Below are 21,659 nucleotides of genomic sequence, written 5' to 3' on the forward strand. Positions count from 1 at the left end.
GTACTTGTGTACAAAACATAAAGCCAGCACATAGCTGCAGTAGGTAATCAGCAAGGTTAATGGAATGTTGGCTCTGATTTAAAGGAGGTTGATGTATAAGAGTAGGGAATTCTTCCTGCATTTGTACAAGTGCTGGTGAGAATACCTCTAGATTACTATGAGCATTTTTGACTATTATTTAAGGAAGTTACCATTACATTAGAGGCATTTTAGAAAAGGTTCACGAGGATGATACCTGGTATGGAAGATTTCTCTTATAAGCAAAGGTTCAACAGTGTGTGACTTCATTCACTGGAGATTAGAAGAATGAGGGGTGATCTCTTTGAAACATGTAGGATTCTTGAGGGACTTGCCAGGGCACATACTAAGTCCCCTCATGGGAGAGTTTGTGACCAGAGGGCACAGTCTCAGAATAAAGAGGTGCCAATTTAAAACTCAGATGAGGACGAATTTCCTCACGAACAGTTAAGAGTCTTTGGAACTCATTGCCACAGAGCCATGGCATTAGAGTTCTGGTGTCTATTTAAGGCTAAATTGGATAGATTCCTGATCAGCCACGATCCTATTGAATGGCAGAGCAGGTTTGACAGGCCAAACGGCCAACTTTTTAAAAATTTCTTATGGTCTTATCTGAGGTAATAAACAAATATTGACCAGTCTGACACAATGACATGAAAAATAATTGAATTTCTAGCTTGACAGGGAATCAAAGGCACAAAGTATTCCAATCTTCACAGTATGGCATTGGAAGAAATTTCAGGCAGTCTTTCTCAGGACAAGCCATTGTAAAAGCCTGTATCCTAAAGTTAACATTTATATATGTAAAAAATGTTAAGCACATCATTTTTCTTTTTGATTAAAATTCATTCTTAGAAGGTGAGCATCACTGGCAAGTTCGATATCTATTGGCCATCTCTGGTTGCCTTGAATATGCCTCCAGGTCAGCAGCTCCAGGAATTTGATTCAGTAACCACAAAGGAGCAGTGACAGATGCCCCAAACTTGGACGATGATAGCGGTGGGGATAATGTTCCCTTAAGGTATGTTGCCATTTCTCCCCACCAGATGGTGGTATCCTTTTAAAAAAAAGTCTGCAGTAATCCGAAACTGGCTGCACATTTATGTACAAAGGTGGACAATGGAATAAAGGTTTCAGCAGACAAGGTAAATGCTCAACTTATGGAGAAAAATTAGTCTGAAAAATATACAATTTTTATTTTCCTTCACAGCATAAAAGAAACTCATGACACAAAATTGTCACAAATAAATCCTAGTTGAGGGACCATAGAAATGTGAAAGTCAAAACATTCTTTTAAAAAAAAACTTGCATAATCAAAGCACCTAAGTCATTAACTTGTACATTAGTGTGAACAGGCAATATCAGAAATGCTGAGCTCTTAAATCAATTAAAAAAGAATTTGCATTTGTGTAGTGTCTTTCACGACCTCTGGACACCCCAAAGCAACGCACTTGTATTTGAAGTATTGCTGAAAGAGAATATTTTGGTGGAACCGCAGTTAAATCCACTTTCTTTTTTCAGGCACTGATAGGCCTGCTGCACGTAAATGTGATCTTCCTGGAACAAGTGTACTATGGAACTGAAACTACATGTAAAGTATGTGTTTCTACCCTTTGTGCTTTCATTTTCAGTATCTTTAAATTTTAAAGGTTTTTTTTAATTGAGCGATTAAAAGGTACACATTTAGGAAATACTACAGCAGCAGCCAACAGGTATTGCATGGTGCATATAGCTCTCACAGTTGGTTACATCCCCAATACCTACACCTGCAAGGCTATGAGAAGTAAATTTCTCAAATGCTCTTTTACTGATAAGGAAATTACATTGATTTCCCATTTGTTCTACTGCAGAAAATAGGCTTGACAACAAGAAACAAGACAAGTAGTAAAGCCTATAATTAAACAAAACATCCTACAGGAATGGCTCATTCACCGTAGTCTAAGTTTAATATTTGGCCTCTATCAGGAACAGAGGACAAGCTAACCTCCCCCTTTGTGAAAGGAATAACCATAACTGGTTCCCACTATTCTGAACAGAATCAGTACTGGAAAGGGTTACTCTACCATAATATTTTGCTTAACCTTACCTAAAGTACGGAAGTGTTGTCAATGTGAATTCTCTCTTTTTTAAAAACGATTAGGGAACTCTGTGAACATAATGTTCTACTGTGGACATTGTAACACAACATTGACATAAATAAAGTCCAAGAATCTTTACTACTCAACCATAATTGCATTTCTAGTGAAATACAATTCTGTTGAGAATGTTTTTCCTAAACAGAGAGTTATTTCTAATCGTATGGGAGGGGAGCTGTTCAATTTGAGGGACAAAGTTAGCAAAAAGGAGTTGCAATAGACATTTTTCCTAAATTGAGTAGCACAGCCAGTATGTTTTCATTCGATTTTGTAAGTTTAGATCTGTTCAACTTTCTTCAACTGCTACATGTATTAAATAAATTGTGCAGATTTAGCATTAGATTAGATTTTAGATTAGATTAGATTACATTACAGTGTGGAAACAGGCCCTTCGGCCCAACAAGTCCACACCGACCCGCCGAAGCGAAACCCACCCCATACCCCTACATTTACCCCTTACCTAACACTACGGGCAATTTAGCATGGCCAATTCACCTGACCCTGCACATCTTTTGGACTGTGGGAGGAAACCGGAGCACCCGGAGGAAACCCACGCAGACACGGGGAGAACGTGCAAACTCCACACAGTCAGTCGCCTGAGGCGGGAATTGAACCCGGGTCTCTGGAGCTGTGAGGCAGCAGTGCTAACCACTGTGCCACCGTGCCGCCCATGTTTTTGTCACTTTTTTTCAGCAGTTGATTAATCAGGATGTTTAGCTGGAACAGAAAAAAAAGCAACAAAATTCGATGCTGGTTCCAGTATGACATAACACAAGACCAAATAAAGGGACGCAATCACAATACAACAACAAATCTGACTGTGAAGCTACCAGCTTTCCCTTGGAAGTGGGTAGAATAGTAACTAGCCATGCATCGATTGTCTCTGGATTATATCACTAATTAGTGTGGTTCAAAAATAAAAATCATTCCTAGTCTGTACCACCCAACCCAAACAAAACATGCATCCAAGTGACCAAAGGTCACATGACAAAAAAAACACAAAACGAGATCAAGATTTGGTTCAAAGACGACAGCTCTCTGCTTTGGAGTAAGAATCATCACGAGTAATCAAACACATCTTTCAGGGGTTGCTTGATTTGCACATCCTTCAATTTCAAGGAAACAGAAAACTGGGTTTTCTCAGTAAAGGTGGTCAATCGATGGCATCAGCTTTATGCTTGGATAGTATTACATATTTCCCTTCAGATGCCTGTATAACTGAACTGACAACAGTTTAATAGCAGTAGTTGCTGAACAGCCCCAAATACAATTGGCATCCAAGTCAATCTGACCCAGGGACATACTCCAAATTTGAGCCGCCAGTGTACGTTGGCTGTTTCTGCTGCCAGTGGCAGGGGAGAACTTTCCCCAAATAACTTGGCATCCTTTTTCTAGGGCAGCCATAATGCCCAAGCCAAACAGTGGTTGGCCCACTCTAAATCCTCCACGGGGTTCCAAGTCTGTTATCGCACTGGCAATCAGTGCTAAACTCATGCTAAATGCTTGGATCCAGCTGTTATCTTTAACTTGCCAACACAGCCAAGATCAGAAGCACGTTTGAGGGTGGGAGTATGGATAATGATTTAATGTTGTAAAGTGGGCTATTGATCACAGCATTTGGAATCTGTGCCTCAATGAAACAAACAAAAGAGAAGGATGCTGCTCATCATGATGTCAAGGTTCCCTCACAAAGATGCTACTAAGAAATCACCTGAGTTCAGCTAATGGCACTTCATGCTAAACAGCACATTAAGAAACTAAAGGAGAAGACAGATGATGAGCTCAGAGTGTCTCAAGATATCCAGGCACCAATATTTTACTAAAATTTCATTTGACAACATATTAAAAAATATTTTGCTGGTATGTTCGATTTTCAAATTTCCACAAAGCAGGTCAATTGACAAATAAAAGAGGTTTGTTCTTCTGAGTGGGTGAAAGATCATATCTTAAATCAGGGTATCTTTCACCCATTATTATTCAAGAAGGCTAGAAAAACACACTTGGGACAGCTAAGTATAATGGTGTGGGAGATGCAGAGAAGAGGGGAAATTAGTGCAGGTGGCTAAACTTCACCCTTTCCCCAGATCACTGCCCATCTTCTTTGCAGCCCCTCTCTTCAATCTCACGCACAGGCACCACCGGGAGCACAACGTGCGCAATGCGACTCCACAGTCCACTCAGCTTGTCCGTGTCCATTCCCTCTCTTCCTTGAGAGGCAGCGAACTTCCACTTCAGAAAATCGCGGACTTTCACTTCCACGGCTCCCAGGCTAACACCCGCAGGCAGCATCTCCTCATCCAGCAGGATGGTGATCAACAAGGCGACATCTTTGTAGGCTGCGTTCTCGTGGTCACAATACTTGTAGAATATCAGGGTGGAGGGCGGGGGCAGGTCCTGGAAATGGTGAACCACTGCTGCCTTGCTGCCTTTCTCAAATCCAGACGAGAGCAATGTGTCCACCTCTAGCTTCACAGCATCACTGTTCTGCCTGCTTCTGCCGGAAGCATCAATTTCCACTGTGGAGGTGGCATTGAGGGCCGAGGTAAAAGCTCCAGCAATCCGGTTAGCGAGGCACCTCATGGTCTGCTCTCCGTTCCATGCAGCTGCAAACATCAGGATGGCAGGTTTCATGTGCCGGGTCAGATTGATATGGTTGCGCAGGGTGATCTTGCTTCTCCTCCACAACACTGACTGCTGACCATTAAACAGTGCTTCAACCTGATCAAATTGGTTTGAAAATGCCGTCAGTGCCGTTCCTTCCCCCACTGTCACAGCTGGCGATTCATTCCTCACAAAGAGGAACATTATTAAACAAACTATGACTATAAGCGCCATAATCAAGGCCACGTTCTTGTTTGAGGCATGTGTGGTGCCTGTGGAGGAAAGGAAAATACAGAAAAATCACTGACTGTTTAGATTAGATTAGGTTACTTACAGTGTGGAAACAGGCCCTTCGGCCCAACAAGTCCACACCGACCCGCCGAAGCGCAACCCACCCAGACCCATTCCCCTAACACTACGGGCAATTTAGCATGGCCAATTCACCTAGCTTGCACGTTTTTGGACTGTGGGAGGAAACCGGAGCACCCGGAGGAAACCCACGCAGACACTGGGAGAAGGTGCAAACTCCACACAGTCAGTCGCCTGAGGCAGGAATTGAACCCAGGTCTCTGGCGCTGTGAGGCAGCAGTGCTAACCACTGAGCCACCGTGCCACCCCCTACTTTTGCTGAAATTTCACTTTGCACTACGTTCAGTAAATCAGTACTAATGTGTGGAATATGCCAGCAGCAAAATCGCGACCAATATCCCCCAGCATGGGACATTTGAGTACTGACACCATTGCAGGAACTCACTGTAAGTAGTGTCTGAGCACTTAACTACACCCATACTGGCTGCAACTCAAACATGGACTAAAATTATTAAAAACCTTCGGTACTGCAAATGATTCTAAAAACGTTGCTATTTTGAACCAGGAGACTTTGCAAACCAACGACAATCAGACCTTAAAAATTCAGTAATGAGAATTTTTTAAAAACCTCATAACTTTTCTATGCAGATTGGGATTTGGCAAGTTCTGGAGCAAACCCAATGCAGGAAATTTCCTACGCAATAATGCAGCATAGAACTTAGAAAGGTTATGATGCAGACGGAAACTATTCATGCATTGTGTCTGTGCCTTTAGATTAGATTACTTACAGTGTGGAAACAGGCCCTTCGGCCCAACAAGTCCACACCGACCCGCCGAAGCGCAACCCACCCATACCCCTACATTTACCCCTTTAACCTAACACTACGGGCAATTTAGCATGGCCAATTCACCTGACCCGCACATCTTTGGACTGTGGGAGGAAACCCATGCAGACACGGGGAGAATGTGCAAACTCCACACAGTCAGTCGCCTGAGTCGGGAATTGAACCCGGGTCTCTGGCACTGTGAGGCAGCAGTGCTAACCACTGTGCCACCGTGCCTTCTATTCAATAATTATCCAGCCTCGTCCTACTTTCCACAATAGGACCATTCAATTATGCCACTTCAAGTAGAAGTCGAAGTAACTTTAAATGCGATGAGAGTTTCTGCCTCTACCATGTTTTTTTCCAGCAATCAGTTCTAAATCCCAACAGACTCTGGGTGGGAAAAAAAAATCAACACTGCTCTAATACTTCCGTCAACTGTTTTAAATCTATTTTCCTCAGGTACTGACTTTAAGGAAAATGGGTCCTTCATTTTAACTTAACTTATGTGCCTCTATTTTCATACACTTAAATCCTTTGTTCCAAAGACGACCCCAGCTTACCCAAACTCAACTCAGATTCACCACTCCTGGAAACATTCTTGTAAATTGCCTCTGCCCCCTTTTGTGAGTCATCACATCCTTCCTGTATTATGCAATGACCAGAGAGTATCCCACGTGGGTTTTTAACCAGCTTATATACCTATCCTGCTTTCTTCAGGCATCTGTGTGCGTACACTTGAGGATCTTTCCCTTGCTCCATCCTTTTTTGCCACTCTATTTATTAGATATTCCTTCGTCTTGATTACCCACGACAAATGCATTACCTCTCATTGTGATGTGAGTTCATTTATGAACCACGTACACAGACCAATAAATTTTGGAACAGCTTCTTCAGTTCGCATCCACAGAGCTTGTTACTCCCGTCAAATATTCAGTTCTCCACCTGGCTAGATTTTCTTTGAATACATTTTGATAATTGTTTTAAACCAACCTTTTCAGACATGACACCCCATGGCAAGTAGGACTTGAACATGGACCTTCTGGCCAGGGACACTACCACTGTGCCGCAAGACCCACATACACATTTTATTACTCTTTGTGAAAACAAAAACCAGATTGAACCAATTGAAAAGAACCTAACAGCCTTAAACCAAGACAATATAATTCTGTTCAATGCTGACTCCCTTACCAAATGCAGATTGAATGACTGCTTTCCAGAACACTTCCACTTCATCTGCAGGAACGATCCTGATCTCCCATTTACTTTCTATTTTATTGACTAGCTTCACTTACGTTAACAATTATACCCTAGGCTTGCTGCAATGTCACACTGAGGCACAACGCAAACTCAAGGAACAATATGTTGTGTTCTGCTTTCGGCACTTAACTAACTTGAGGTCTCAATATTGAATTCAGTAAGTTCAGAAACTGGCTGTATTATGTCTGTTCTCCATTTTTTCTTAGTTTCTTCACTGCACACCCCTCACCATTCTTCTTTTGTTTGTCATTTATTTAATTTGTTCTTAGTGGAGAGGATCTCTCTTTCACATTGTAATTCACACTGATTTTGCATCTCTTTTTCTTTCACCAACACTAAGAACTCCTTTGTCTTTTGTACTGAGCCTCTACATCTGCCTCCTTGTTCCTCCTCTGCCTTTGTCAAAAGTACAACAAAAGCATTTACCATGCCTTTCAATTCTGAAGAAAGGTCATACCAGACTCAAAATATTAACCCTGTTTCTCCCGACACAGATGCTGCCAGACATGTAATATATTTAAACCTGGCTTCCTCCAGGCCAAGAGGGAATAGCTGTACACCTGGCCTATCCTTCCCCGACTGTTGCAGATCAGGGAGAAGGAACACTGCTGTTATGAGGGATGGGGCATTGGACAGGATGACCCTCTGGGCTTCAGTGTTCAGAGGATCTATTGGGTGAAAAGTCCTGCCAACCATTAGCCCCTTGTCCACATCCAAATGCACTGCCACCAAGGAAGAACACAGTCTTCCCATAAATCTTACATGTAACAGTGATCACTGGCAAGTGACAGCCATGACCGACAATACCGACCGTGGCTTTCTTGCATTCCCCAATGCTAACAGTGGGTTGAATATAAATTTTCACTCCAGGTTCATTTCTAAAATCAGCAGAAGCAGTCCAGTAACAGCCTGTGCAGATTTTCTTGCCATTGATCCTGTTGTAGACACCATTTTAATTTTCCTGAAGAAGATGAGTCCACTACTTGTAGAACAAAGAAAGCTGTGTGAGAAGAATGGTTGGAAAACACTCAGGGATTTGAACAGACAGGATCCCGAGGGTATGCAAGGAACTGACGTTAATGTCCCTTTAAGAGACAAAAGTTTCATCTCCCTTCGCTTAGTTGGTGTTGAGGCTTTTATCCATTCCAGACCTCAGTCTCTTCGAAGTAGTTCAGCTGGGTAGACCAGTGGCAGAAACAGCTCAGTCACCACGTGCATTAGATTGTCTATAGCTGGACATGACTCTGTCAATAGGCAGGAAGCAGCAGAGGGCCTAGCCAATATTCAGCTTCTCCTCCTCCTTGGCCTCAACTCTGTGCAGCTACCAGTCAGTTCAGAACAAAAAGTGAGAAACAGCAGCAACATCAGCAAGTTTGAAAAAAGCTGCAGGCAGGGATAGCTTCAGCCGAAGGCAGCAGGCAGGGAAGCAAGGGGTGGGGGAGTGGGGGTGCTTACCAGATGTTCAGGTTTTTTCTTTCCTTCTAGGCCTCAGTCTTCAAGAAGCAGCTGGTCAGCTGACTGGAATAGCAGTAAAAGAGTTGTGGAATACAATAGCAAGCAGCAAACAGTTGCACAGCTGTACTGAATTCAGCACTTTCTAGTTAGAGATGTAGTTTAACCAACTGCGCACCATGAATTCCCCAAATTTCACTATTTGTTGCTGTGGGATTTGAACCAGAGCATTGGCCTGACTTTGAGTTTCTATTTCAGAGATGTGTCCACCAGCACCATCCTGCATTCATTTTTTGAGCAACCTGTTTGCTGCATACGTTCGGTTTCTTTTCCCTTTCTATATCCAGAAGCACTATCTCACATGATTGAATATTTGTTTTCCCTTCCACCAATGTTAGCTTCCAACCATTATCCACCACCTGCATACATTTCACTATTTTCTAATCAGCCTGTTCAGAGATATTATGACACACCTCTGGAGCAGGTGAGACTTGAAGCCAGGTCTCCTGGTCCAGAATCATAGAATCCCTACAGTGTGCAAGCTGGCCATTCAGTCCACTGAATCCACACCAACCCTCTGAAGAGTATCCTAGCCAGACCAACCCCCTACCCTATCCCTGTAACCTTATATCATCCATGGCTAATCCACATAGCTGGCACATCCCCGGACACAATTGGCAATTTAGCATGGCCAATCCCCCAAACTTGCACATCTTTGGACTGTGCGAGGAAAGTGGAGCACCCGGAGGAAACCCACACAGACACCAGGAGAATGTGCAACCTGCACATAGATAGACGTCAGAGGCTGGAATCAGACTCTGTGAGGCAGCAGTGCTAACCACTGAACCACTGTGCACCCCAAGTACAGATACTGCCACTGCACAAGAGCTCATGCATACATGGTGTTTTAAATTACCTGTGCAATCAATTAAATATTTAAATGCATAGCCTGTTAAGGACATACTGTATACATTTTAATACAACTAATTAGATCCCAACACCTGCTTGCTTTGTTACCTTTCATTCTTATGTATTTAAAATCCTATTGACAGAATTACTGATTAAACACCATTTCAACATTAGCCCCCAACTAGAATATTAACGCACAGCTCCATCGTCAATAGTTAGGGCAATTTCTACATGTGTCAAAACAGTCTCTGTGGACTTGATAGTAAACGATACTCTAAATACACACGATGCAATCACAATTTATTAAATACATTAGTACAAATCACTATCTGAAAGCAATTATTATGTGCCTCATATTGCTCTCAAAAGGAAATTACCCTGAGTAATATTGAATGACACATCTCTCCACAACTGGCTTCATGTCTAAGAACTAACCACCAATAAGATACTTTTTGGCAGAATTGGGATGAAGCCAACAGAAAGGTGCCTGTCCTGTCTTTGCCCAAGTACTTTACACTCAATATCACATTATGCTTGTTCCTAGATGTGTACCTCTACAACTCAACTGTGCCTTATTGCTTTGCTTCCCTCTTTAGCCAAATGGCAGGATGGTTTGCATGACCTTGATGTTCATTGCTTCTCGATTCTTTCACTGAATCCCCTGTTCGGCTTAGCTACTATAGCTATTTTCTTTCCTACTTCAACAAAAAACAAACTCTGTACTTTCACACATTAAAGCTGCAGGAAAGTATAACTCTGACAACAGAACTTTCTAAACATTTCCCCATCATGATTCCACTTTGAGCTTGAAGATTGTCATCATGCCCGAATAAGAGCTGAGATTAGGGAGAAGGTGTGTATGTATGTGCAGGTAGTGCAATGGGAGAGGAGAAAGGAGGTGGGGTTCTGGAGAGAGAAAAATGAGAAAGCTTAGGGGAATGGAGAATTTGGGTGTGACAATCCGAGAGGTGGGTGGTGGAGGGCAGACATCCACATGACCACTGCTGCCAAAATGTGGGGTCCCGATCCCTACTTTGAGAAGCCCTCATCTAAGAGATGCATACATTGGAATTGTTAAACATTTGATAATGAAAATGGTGTAGATCTTAATCTAGTACAGAATGGGTTAGTATGCTCCTGGTCTTTTAAAAAAGAACATTTGAAGGTGTTTTGAAACAGAACTAGAATGTTGGATAAAACAAAACTCCTTTAGCCATTGCATGATGCCAAAGGTAATGGCCAACTAAGTAAAATTGGATTCACACTTAATCAAGTTTGCTCTAACTAACTTTCACATCTCTCTATATTTGCATGCAAGACACCCAGTGAACAGACTGCATCTTTTTACTTTTCTGTATTTCTAATTAAGAGCTGAAGTGAGAAAAGGACTGTTTTAAACACCAGGGACTGTGGAAGAAATTGCTGCACTTTTTAAAAACAAGCTTCCAGCACTCATTGTAAGTGCAGTTTACACCGTTGTTTGTTCAACCAGTGGGACAAGTTTAGCTGCAAATCAGCTGAAGCCAGGGAGTCTATACAAAATGAAATTTGGCCATTAACATGTAGTTGATTGATTTGAAGAGTGATGACCAGTTATCGATGACTAAAGCTTTCTGCCTGCCAACATGATGTGATTGGATTCCAAATGGCTGAACTGCTTGTGGGTGTGAACAAGACAAGGAGAAGCCTTCAGACCTCCAGAAATAAAGGTACTATATTTGCCTCTGCAGTAAAAAGAACTAAAATGTGAAGAAAGCCAGTTTAGCTTTCCTCACCAATTGCTGTAAGCTGTTGATTTTAACCAAAAAGTCAAAGACCTTATAAGTTGTGAACCAGGTGTCTCTGCAAGGAAGTGAAAAACACTTAGAGAGGATGGGATTGACAAGCAACAAGCCAAAAGGATAATCTCAGTGAACCCTTTGGACAAAGACTATTGGACTGCCTTTCCAGTTTTTCTCTCTCAATGTTGTCTTTGTCAAAAGAAGCCTGAAAGAATTATGCACACTGGAAATCAGAAACGAAAACAGAAATTGCTGGAACCACTCAGCAGGTCTGGCAGCATCTGTGGAGAGAAAGCAGAGTTAATGTTTCGGTGCCAGTGACCCTTCAAAATTCTTTTCGTGTCTGCCTTTAACCTTTGTGACAACCCCAAGAATAGCAGGGCTTGACTTCCAGCACACCAGCCAAGTGAGGTATGACACCAGACTCCCACTTTCCAATACACAGTTTTGGGGAGGCTCAACACATTACTGTCCTCTGTGAATTCCAAGAGCTCAGAAAGTTTGATTTGCCGCCAGTTGGTTTAGAGCTGCATCATTTATAAAATTTCCCTTTGGCATAAAGTTGATTTAAAGCAACTGGATAAATTTTAAGCACCAACAACAAAAATAGAAATTGCTGGAAAAGCTTAGCAGGTCTGGCAGCATTTGTGACGGGAAATCAGAATTAATGTTTTGGATTTGGAAACGTTAACTCTGATTTCACTTCACAGATGCCTCCAGACATGCTGAGCTTTTCCAGCAATTTCCACTTCTGTTTCAGATTGACAGCATCCGCAATTCTTTTGGTTTAAATTTTAAGCCATGTTTGGTTTGTACCTTTTCCAGCAGGTCTTCTGTCCCTTTCTCCTTTCCTGGGCGAAGGTTCACTGTGAGGCAATACTGTTGGGTTGAAACAAACCAGGACTAATAAATTAAAAAACAAACCTAACCTTTGTGCAATGTCATTACCACCACACCAACATCAATACAGGTTTAAATTCAGTCAGCAAATGTAATCCAGTCTGCTGAATGATGAACACAGGATCAGGGCAGAAATTTCATTCAGCTAGTTGGAATGTTGGTCATTTAGATAAAATGAAAACTATCACACATAATGCATAGGCAGAGAATAACCCCTAATTCTCACTTATTCAGTAAATGCAAATCATTCCGCTTAGCGCATGTACATTAAGAAACATTCAATAATGGAAAATTGTCCTCAACATCTCATAGCTCACCCGCTATATAAATAATTCCTTTGCCCTGAGCAATAGTACAACCTTCAACCAACAGTGCCAGTATAGTGCTGATCAGGTGGTAGAATTTTGTGATGGCCTGAAATCATGTAAGGTGCTATACACCTTTTTAATCTCACTGTCCCAGTTTAATATTTTGTACTTCAGTACTCTTCTATGTTGAACACCACTTGCAGGATGCATTGTGGGTGGCAAAGGTACAGAATGTACTCTTGGTGGGGCAGTGGGCAGGGAATGGTACTGATCAAGCCCACTGAGTCCGAAAGGACATAGTTGCTGGACTGGGATTGCAGTAGGTGGTAAGGGAACCAACAAGAGGGCAAAACATGCTTGACCTCTGCCTACTACAGATGCATACATGACAGTATCGGTAAGAAAGATCACCAAACAGTCCTTGTGGGGCCAATGGCCCAAATCTGAGCAGTTGCGGTAAACCAGAATGGGGAAAATGCAACACAGGAAGGGGTTAATGAGGGAAACAATAAACAGGCAAGGACAAAAAAGGAGAGAATGCAGATGTAAGAGTAACTCAACAAATAATACAAGAGGCTACAAAAATGATAAGATGACAAAACTTAAGGGACTTAATTTGAATATACATAACATTCAAAATAAAACAGATGAACTAGTCGTACAAATTAAGAAAAATAAGTATGATCTCGTGGTCATAACGGAGATGTGGCTGCAGGATGCCCAGATTGGCACCTGAATATCGAAGGGTATGTAACATTTAGGAAGGACAGAAAACTAGGGAAGAGTAGTGGAATGCCTCTGTTAATTAAACAAATTATTAGCAGGAAACTACAGATCAGTTAGCTTAATACTTGTCATAGAGAAAATATTAGAAACTTTTAAAGATGTTATAACAGGACACTTGGATCAGTTCAAGGTAATCAGGCAGGGATTTGTTAATGGAAATCATGTTGAACTAACTTATTGGAGTTCTTTGAGAAAGTAATGCATCGTGAATAAAGGGGAAACCAATGGATGTATTGTATTTGGATTTCCAGAAGGCATTTGGTAAGATACCACATCAAAAGTTATGACAAAAAATAAAAGCTCATGATATTGGACATGACTTTTGGCAAGGTCATCAGAATGTCTGGCTAACAGGAAGCAGAGAAGAAGAAGAAATGGGTCTGTTACAGGCTTGCAGAATACCACAAGTGGTATGTTGCAGAGGTCAGTGCTGGGACTTCAACTCTTAACAATTTATGTAATGATTTGGATGAAGGGACAAAAGAATGGCACAAAGATAGGTAGAAAGTGAGTTGAGAAGAGGGCATAGCCTAATAATGAACGTAGATAGATAAGATGAGTGAGCAAACGTCCAACAAATGCAGTATAACTTGGCCAAGTGCAAAATTGTGAACTTTAGCACAAAGAACAAAGAAGAAGCATATTATTCAAATGGTGAGAGGTTGCAGAGCTTTGACATGGAGAGAGATCAGGATCCCCTCTGACATGAATCACACAAATTTACTATGAAGGTACAGCAAGTAATTAGGAAAGATAATAAAATGCAATGGTTTATTGTGAGGGAAACGGAATGCGAGAGTAAGGAGGTAATGCTTCAATAATACAGAGAATTTGTGTAATTGCATCTGGAGTACTATATACAGTATTGTCACTCCTTTTATGGAAAGGATATTAACACATTGGAAGCAATTGAGAGAAAGTTTACTAGACGAACATCTGGAATAAGTAGATGGCCTTGTGAGGAAAAGCTAGACCTGTATCCTCTAGAATTTGGAAGAATCAGAGGTGACTTCATTGAAACATATAAGATACTGAGAGGTTTTGACTGGGTGGATGTGGAAAGGATGTTTCCTGTTGTGAAAGAATCTAGAAATAGGGGTCATAGTTTAAAAATAAGGGGTCACCCATTTAAAGCAGAGTGAGGAAACAGTTTTTTTCTCTCAGAGGTTTGATAGTCTTTGGAACTCCCTTCCTCAAAAGGCAGTGGGTGCAGAATCTTCAAATATTTTTGACAGAGAAGTAATCAGATTCTTGATTATCAAGGGGATGAAAGATTATTGGAGATATGCAGGAATGTACAGTTGAGGTTAAAATCATATCAGCCACAATCTTACTGAATGGTGAAGCAGACTTAAAGAGATAAGCAGCCTTCTCTTGTTCCTTGGTTTCTGCTTGTTAAGATCCACCCACCCGCAACCCTATCACTGGGAATAGCTTACAAATGGCACTATCACAGAGTTAAATTGGATGGATTTTGAACAGTTCTTGCAAATCAAAATAGGGCACCCATGAGGCACTGTGGATCGTCAGCAGCAGCAGAATCATACTCCGACACAATTTGCAACCTCATGGTCCAGCATATGCCCCAATTTACCATTACCCTCAAGCCAGGTAATGAATCCTGGTTCAAGCAAGGAAAGTGCAGGAGGGCAGGAGTAACTCTGGCTCGACCTAGTGAAGCTACACAACAGCACTAATTGTGTGCCAAACAACACAAACAGCAAATGACACACTGAGTTAAGTGATTCCACAACCTACGGATCTGATCTAAACTCTGCAGCCTTGCAACATATAGTCGTGAATGGTGGTGGACAATAAGACAATTCATTACTGGGGGGGGGGGGGGGGGGGGGAGGGGGGTGTGAGAGAGAAGAGTCCAACACATCAGTGCAAATTATAAGGCTGAAGCGTTCACAATAATCTTCAGCGAGAAATGCAAAGTAGATGATCCATCTCAGCCTGCTCCAGTGGTCCCCAGTGTCACAGTTGTTAGTCTACAACTGATTTGATTCACTCCACGCGATACCATTTGGAGGCAACGGATACTGCAAAGGCAATGGGCCCTTACAACATTCTGGCAATAGTGTTGAAAAGTTGTGTTACAGATCTTTCACAATTCTAGTTAAGCTGTTCCAATACAGTTACAAGATTGGCATCTACCTAACCATGTGGAAAATTGTCCACATATGACCTGTACACAAAAAGCAGGACAATTTCAACCCGGCCAATTACAGCCATATCTGTCTACTCTCCATCATCAGTAAAGTGTTGGAAGGTGCCATCAACAGTGCTACCAATCATCCCTTGTTCATTAATAATCTGTTCACTAATGCCCAACCTCTGCCAGGGTCACCCAGCTCCTGACTTAGAGTCTTAGAGATGTACAGCAGGGAAACAGACCCTTTGGTCCAATTCGTCCAACCCAATCTAGTCCCACCTGCCAGCACCCGGCCCATATCCCTCCAAACCCTTCCTATTCATATACCCATCCAAATGCCTCTTAAATGTTGCAATTGTACCAGCCTCCACCACTCCCTCTGGCAGCTCATTTCATACACGTACCACCCTCTGAGTGAAAAAGTTGCCCCTTCGGTCTCTTTTATATCTTTCCCCTCTCACCCTAAACCTATGCCCTTTAGTTCCGAACTCCCCCACCACAGCAAAAAGACTTTGCCTATTTATCCTATCCATGCCCCTCATGATTTTGTAAACTCTATAAGGTCACCCTCCTGCCTCCGGCGCTCCAGAGAAAACAGCCACAGCCTGTTCAGCCTCTCCCTGTAGTACAAATCCTCCAACCCTGGAAACATCCTTGTAAATCTTTTCTGAACCCTTTCAAGTTTCACAACATCTTTCCGATAGGAAGGAGTCCAGAATTGCACGCAATATTCCAACAGTGGCCTATCCAATGTTCCGTACAGCAGCAACATGACCTCCCAACTCCTGTACTCAATACACTGACCAATAAAGGAAAGCATACTAAACGCCTTCTTCACTATCCTATCTACCTGAGACTTTCAAGGAGCTGTGAACCTGCACTCCAAGGTCTCTTTGTTCAGCAACACTCCCTAGGACCTTAGCGTTAAGTGTATAAGTCCTGCTAAGATTTGCTTTCCCAAAATGCAGCACCTCACATTTATCTGAATTAAATTCCATCTGCCACTTCTCAGCACATTGGCCCATCTGGTCCAGATCCTGTTGTCATCTGAGGTAACCCTCTTCGCTGTCCACTACACCTCCAATTTTGGTGTCATCTGCAAACTTACTAACTGTACCTCTTATGCTCACATCCAAATCATTTATATAAATGACGAAAAGAAGTGGACCCAGCACCGATCTTTGTGGCGCTCCATTGATCACAGGCCTCCAGTCTGAAAAAGAACTCTCCACCACCACCCTCTGTCTTCTACCTTTGAGCTAGTTCTGAATCCAAATGGCTAGTTCTCCCTGTATTCCATGAAATCTAACCTTGCTAATCAGTCTCCCATGGGGACCCTTGTTGAACGCCTTACTGAAGTCCATATAGATCACATCTACCGCTCTGCCCTCATCAATCTTCTTTGTTACTTCTTCAATACTTCTTCAAAAAACTCAATCAAGTTTGTGAGACATGATTTCCCATGCACAAAGCCATGTTGACTATCCCTAATCAGTCCTTGCCTTTCCAAATACATGTACATCCCGTCCTCAGGATTCCCTCCAACACCTTGCCCACCACCGATGTCAAGCTCACTAGTCTACAGTTCCCTGGCTTATCCTTACCACCTTCCTTAAATAGTGGCACCACGTTAACCAACCTCCAGTCTTTCGGCACCTCACCTGTGACTATCGAAGTTACAAATATCTCAACAAGGGGCCCAGCAATCACTTCCCTAGCCTCCCATAGAGTTCTAGGGCATCTGATCAGGTCCTGGGGATTTATCCACCTTCATGCATTTCAAGACATCCAACACTTCCTCCTCTGTAATATGGACATTTTTCAAGATGTCACCATCTATTTCCCTACATTCTATATCTTCCACATCCTTTTCCACAGTAAATACTGATGCAAAATACTCGTTTGGTATCTTCCCCAGTCTTGGTTCAAATAGACAAGTGAGCTTAATTCCAAATGTGAAGAGAGGTGAGAATAACTGTCCCTGACATCAAAGCTGCACTTGACCGAATGTGGTGTCAACGAAGTCTACGCTAAACTGGAATCAATGAGTATCAATGGGGAAAACTCTCCACTAATTGGAGTCATACCTAGCATATATGAAGATGACTGTGTTCGTTGGAGGACTGTCATCTCAGCTTCAGGATGTCTCCACAGAAGTTCTTCAGGATAGTGTCTGAGGCCCATCTTCAGCTTGATCAATGACCTCCATCATAAGGTCAGAAGCGGGAATGTTTGCAGATGATTGCAACACCATTTGTGATTCCTCAGGTAACTGAAATAGTCCATGTCCAAATGCAGCAAGACTGGGACAATATTCAGGCTTGGGCTGAAAAGTGGCAAGTAACATTCATGCCATTTAAAAGCCAAGCAATGACCACCTCCAACTAGAGAAAACTGACCAAAACACCTTATGGCCAATGCTATTATCACCACTGAATCCCCTGCTGTTAACATCCTAGGTATTACCATTAAACAGAAATTGAACAGCACTATCTATATACATAGAATAGCTACTATAGCAGGTCAGAGGCTAGGATTTCTGCAGTAAGTAACTCATCTCCTCGTGCCTCAAAGCCTTTCCAGCAGGCACAAGTCAGTAGTTTGATTGAATACTTCCCAGCTGCCTGGATAATTATAGTTCCACCAATATTCGAGAAGATGAACCCTGAAACCTAGCAGTCCATTTGATTGGTACCACATCCACAAACATCCACTTCCTTCACCACTGATGTTCAAGAAGCAGCAGTGTGTACCATCTTCAAAATGCACTGTAGTTCCTTAGATAGCACCTTACAAACCCACGACCACAGCCATCTAGAAAGACAGCAAGACACTCAGGAACACTGCCATCTACCAATTCCCTCCGTCACTCAACATCCTGACCTGGAAATCTATTGCTGTTCCTTCAATGTCATTGGGTCAAAATCCTGGGAATCTTCCCAAATAGCATTGTGGATCTACCTATAAGACAAGAACTGCAATGGTTCAAGAAGGCAACTTACCAGAACCTTCTCAAAGACAACTAGTGATGGACAATAAATGCTGGCCCGCAGTGATTTCCACATCTTAAGACTGCATTAGTAAGAATAGCATAGATGGAGGATTAGCTAAATAACAGAAGACAGAGGTTGGATAAGGGTCACATTTTCAGGTTAGCAACCTGTAAAAAGTTGTGTGCCACAGCAATCAATATGTATTTTTATATATTAATGACTTGGAAGAAGAAAGTGAAAGCCAAGTGTTCAGGATGACACATATTGGCTGCAGAGGGAGATAGGTTTAAGTGAGTGGGCAAAACTTGACAGATGGAATATCATGTGAAGAATGTGAGGAGAGTGGAGGAACTGAATATTATTTAAATAGAGGTCTGCAGATAGCTACAGCAAATCAGGATTCATGCATAAATCACAAAAAGCTAACACACAAACTCATCAAGTAATAAGAAATACAAATGAAATTTTCGCCATTATTTCAAAACAAATGGAGTAAATAGAAAAAACATGGAGATCTTGCTAAAATTATAAAAGGCCCTAGTCACAACACAGCTGGAATACTGTGAACAGTTTTGGTCCCCTTATCTAAGGGAAGACATACTGGTATTCGGGATAATCTACTGCAGATTCACTAGGTTTATCCTAGATATGATGGGACAGTCTTATGAGGAGAGATTGAGTAGGTTAGACCTGTACTGACTGGAGTTCAGAAGAATGAGAAGTGTCCTTCTTGATACATTTAAGATTCTTAGGGGACTTGACAAGGTAGATGCAGAGAGGTTGTTTCCCCTTGAGTGAAGTCTATGACTAGAGTGAGCAATCTCAGCATAAGGGGTTGCCCATTTAGGGCAGAGATAAGGAGGAATTCCTTCTCTCAGAAGGTAATGAATTTGTCTATACCACAGATGGCTGTTGAGACTAGGTCATTAGAGTCATAGAGATGTACAGCACGGACAGACCCTTCGGTCCAACTCGTCCATGCCGACCAGATATCCCAAACCAATCCAGTCCCACCTGCCAGCACTTGGCCCATATCCCTCCAAACCTTTCCATATACCCATCCAGATGCCTTTTAAATGTTGCAATTGTACCAGTCTCCACCACTTCCTCTGGCAGCTCATTCCATACACGTATCAGCATGAAAGCATTACCCCTTAGGTGTCTTTTATATCTTTTCCCTTTTATTCTAAACCTATGCCCTCTAGTTCTGGACTCACCCACCCCAGGGAAGAGACTTTGCCTATTTACCCTATCCATGCCCCTCATGATTTTATTAACCTCTATAAGGTCACCCCTCAGCCTCCGATATTCCAGGGAAAACAATCCCAGCCTACTCAGCCTCTCCCTATAGCTCAAATCCTCCAACCCTGGCAACATCTTTGTAATCATTTCTGAACTCTTTCAAGTTTCACAACATCTTTCTGATAGGAAGGAGATCAGAATTGCACACAATATTCCAAAGTTGGCCTAACCAATGTCCTGTACAGTCACAACATAACCTCCCCCTCAACAATTGTACTCAATACTCTGACCAATGAAGGAAAGCATACCAAACGCCTTCTTCACTATCCTATCTACCTGCGACTCCACTTTCAAGGAGCTGTGAACCTGCACTCCAAGGTCTCTTTGTTCAGCAACACAAGCATATTTAAAGTTGAGATATACATATGTTTAATCTTTAAGGAAATCAAGAGTTATGGTAAAAAGGTAGGAAAGTAGAGTTGAGGATTATCAGATCAGCTATGATCCCATGAAATAGCACTGCAAGCTCAATGGGCTAAATGGCCTACTTTTATACTATGGTCTCTGACTTTTATTGCTAGTCCTTTCAGAAACCTCATCCTATTACAGCCTAACTGACACAGCCAGAACTTTAGCCTTAATCCAGAACTTAAGGCAACAAATGATGACTGAAATAAACGGAGGACCAATAAAGAAACAGTATATAAAAAAAATGTACATTAAGAATTTTTTTAAAAATATAGTAAAAGGAAAAGGGAGGCCCAAGTGAACACAGGAACATAGACGAGGAGGCAATTCTCTCTCAACCTGTGGAATTCTTTACCACTGAGAGTTGTTAAGGTTTGGTTAAGTATATTCAAGGGTGAGATAGACAGATTTTTAATTACTAAGGGAATCAAGGATTATGAAATAAGGCAGGAAAATGAATTTGACTATCAGCTCAGTCATGAACTCAGTGAATGTTGCAGCAGACTCAATGAGCCAAAAAGGCTATTTCTCCTCCTGGACCTTATGGCCCAATGCATCAGTGATTGCTGCAGAAAACCCTTAAAAGAATTAAACAGTTGTCCAACCAAAGTCTGATAAGCCTTAAATTCTGCCTATGCCAAAAGAAAAAGGAGACAAGTGTTACAACACAACATTGCTGCTCTGCTTTACCTGAAGTTACAGGCCTGTGATCAGCTTTAGTTTGTAATGAAGCATCACCATCCTTTCGACCTATGGGAAAGCAGGATTTGTAAAGTGATCACCATTGTCTCCAAGTACATGTATACAATGAGACTGTGACTGAAATAACTGAGTCACTTGGTTGAAACATTAAAACTTGAAGCTAAAAAGCTGTGATAGATAATATAAATTGACAGTCTGAATCATAAACGAATACATTGTTTGATCATGACAATAATTATTAACTAGACAAAAGTTGGTTCAACATCATCTTTCTTCTCTGTTGTGATAAACATAATGTTTCTGAATAATTGGAACAAATTAACACAAAAAGCAATCACACATGTTCCTTTAAAGAAATCAGTGAAAATGCTGTTTGTCACAGGCAGTAAGTTATGGGGAAAGAATCACTTGTAGGTTTTACATTTTAGCAAATAAGGGATCAAAGTTTAAAATGTCACTCACTCTACCCTGTTTGAATACAGAGATCATTGTGCACACTTATCAACAGTTTCCCATCGTGCAGGGAAATCTGTCAATGTTGGGGCTGAAGAGATTTAGCTGCAGAATTCTTGCATGCTCAGGGCTCCTGCAATCTGCTGGAGGTTTGAATCTAAGGAGAGAAAATGAGGTCTGCAGATGCTGGAGATCAGAGATGGAAATGTGTTGCTGGAGAAGCGCAGCAGGTCAGGCAGCATCTAGGGAACAGGAGAATCGACGTTTTGGGCATTAGCCCTTCTTCAGGAAGAAGGGCTAATGCCCGAAACGTCGATTCTCCTGTTCCCTAGATGCTGCCTGACCTGCTGCGCTTCTCCA

At 41.9% G+C, this 21,659-nt stretch overlaps 1 protein-coding gene across 2 annotated transcripts in view; it reads right to left on the reverse strand.

Annotated features, from left to right (window-relative positions):
- Positions 1-1,189: 1,189 nt before the first annotated feature.
- The window catches only part of LOC122554647 (torsin-1A-interacting protein 2-like), a 31,928-nt gene continuing 11,458 nt past the window's right edge, over positions 1,190-21,659 (reverse strand). For both annotated transcript variants that reach the window (XM_043700008.2, XM_043700007.2), the window contains exons 6-8: positions 20,835-20,894; positions 12,106-12,168; positions 1,190-5,026 (exon numbers count right to left, since the gene is read on the reverse strand). In XM_043700008.2, coding sequence (XP_043555943.2) covers positions 4,239-5,026; positions 12,106-12,168; positions 20,835-20,894 — 911 coding nt within the window. In that variant the 3' untranslated portion in view covers positions 1,190-4,238. The remainder of the gene's footprint in view (positions 5,027-12,105; positions 12,169-20,834; positions 20,895-21,659) is intronic.

The sequence above is a fragment of the Chiloscyllium plagiosum genome, unplaced genomic scaffold, assembly GCF_037043375.1.
Source record: "Chiloscyllium plagiosum isolate Xiang-an unplaced genomic scaffold, Cpla_swu_hap1 HiC_scaffold_9, whole genome shotgun sequence".
Lineage (NCBI taxonomy): Eukaryota > Metazoa > Chordata > Chondrichthyes > Orectolobiformes > Hemiscylliidae > Chiloscyllium > Chiloscyllium plagiosum.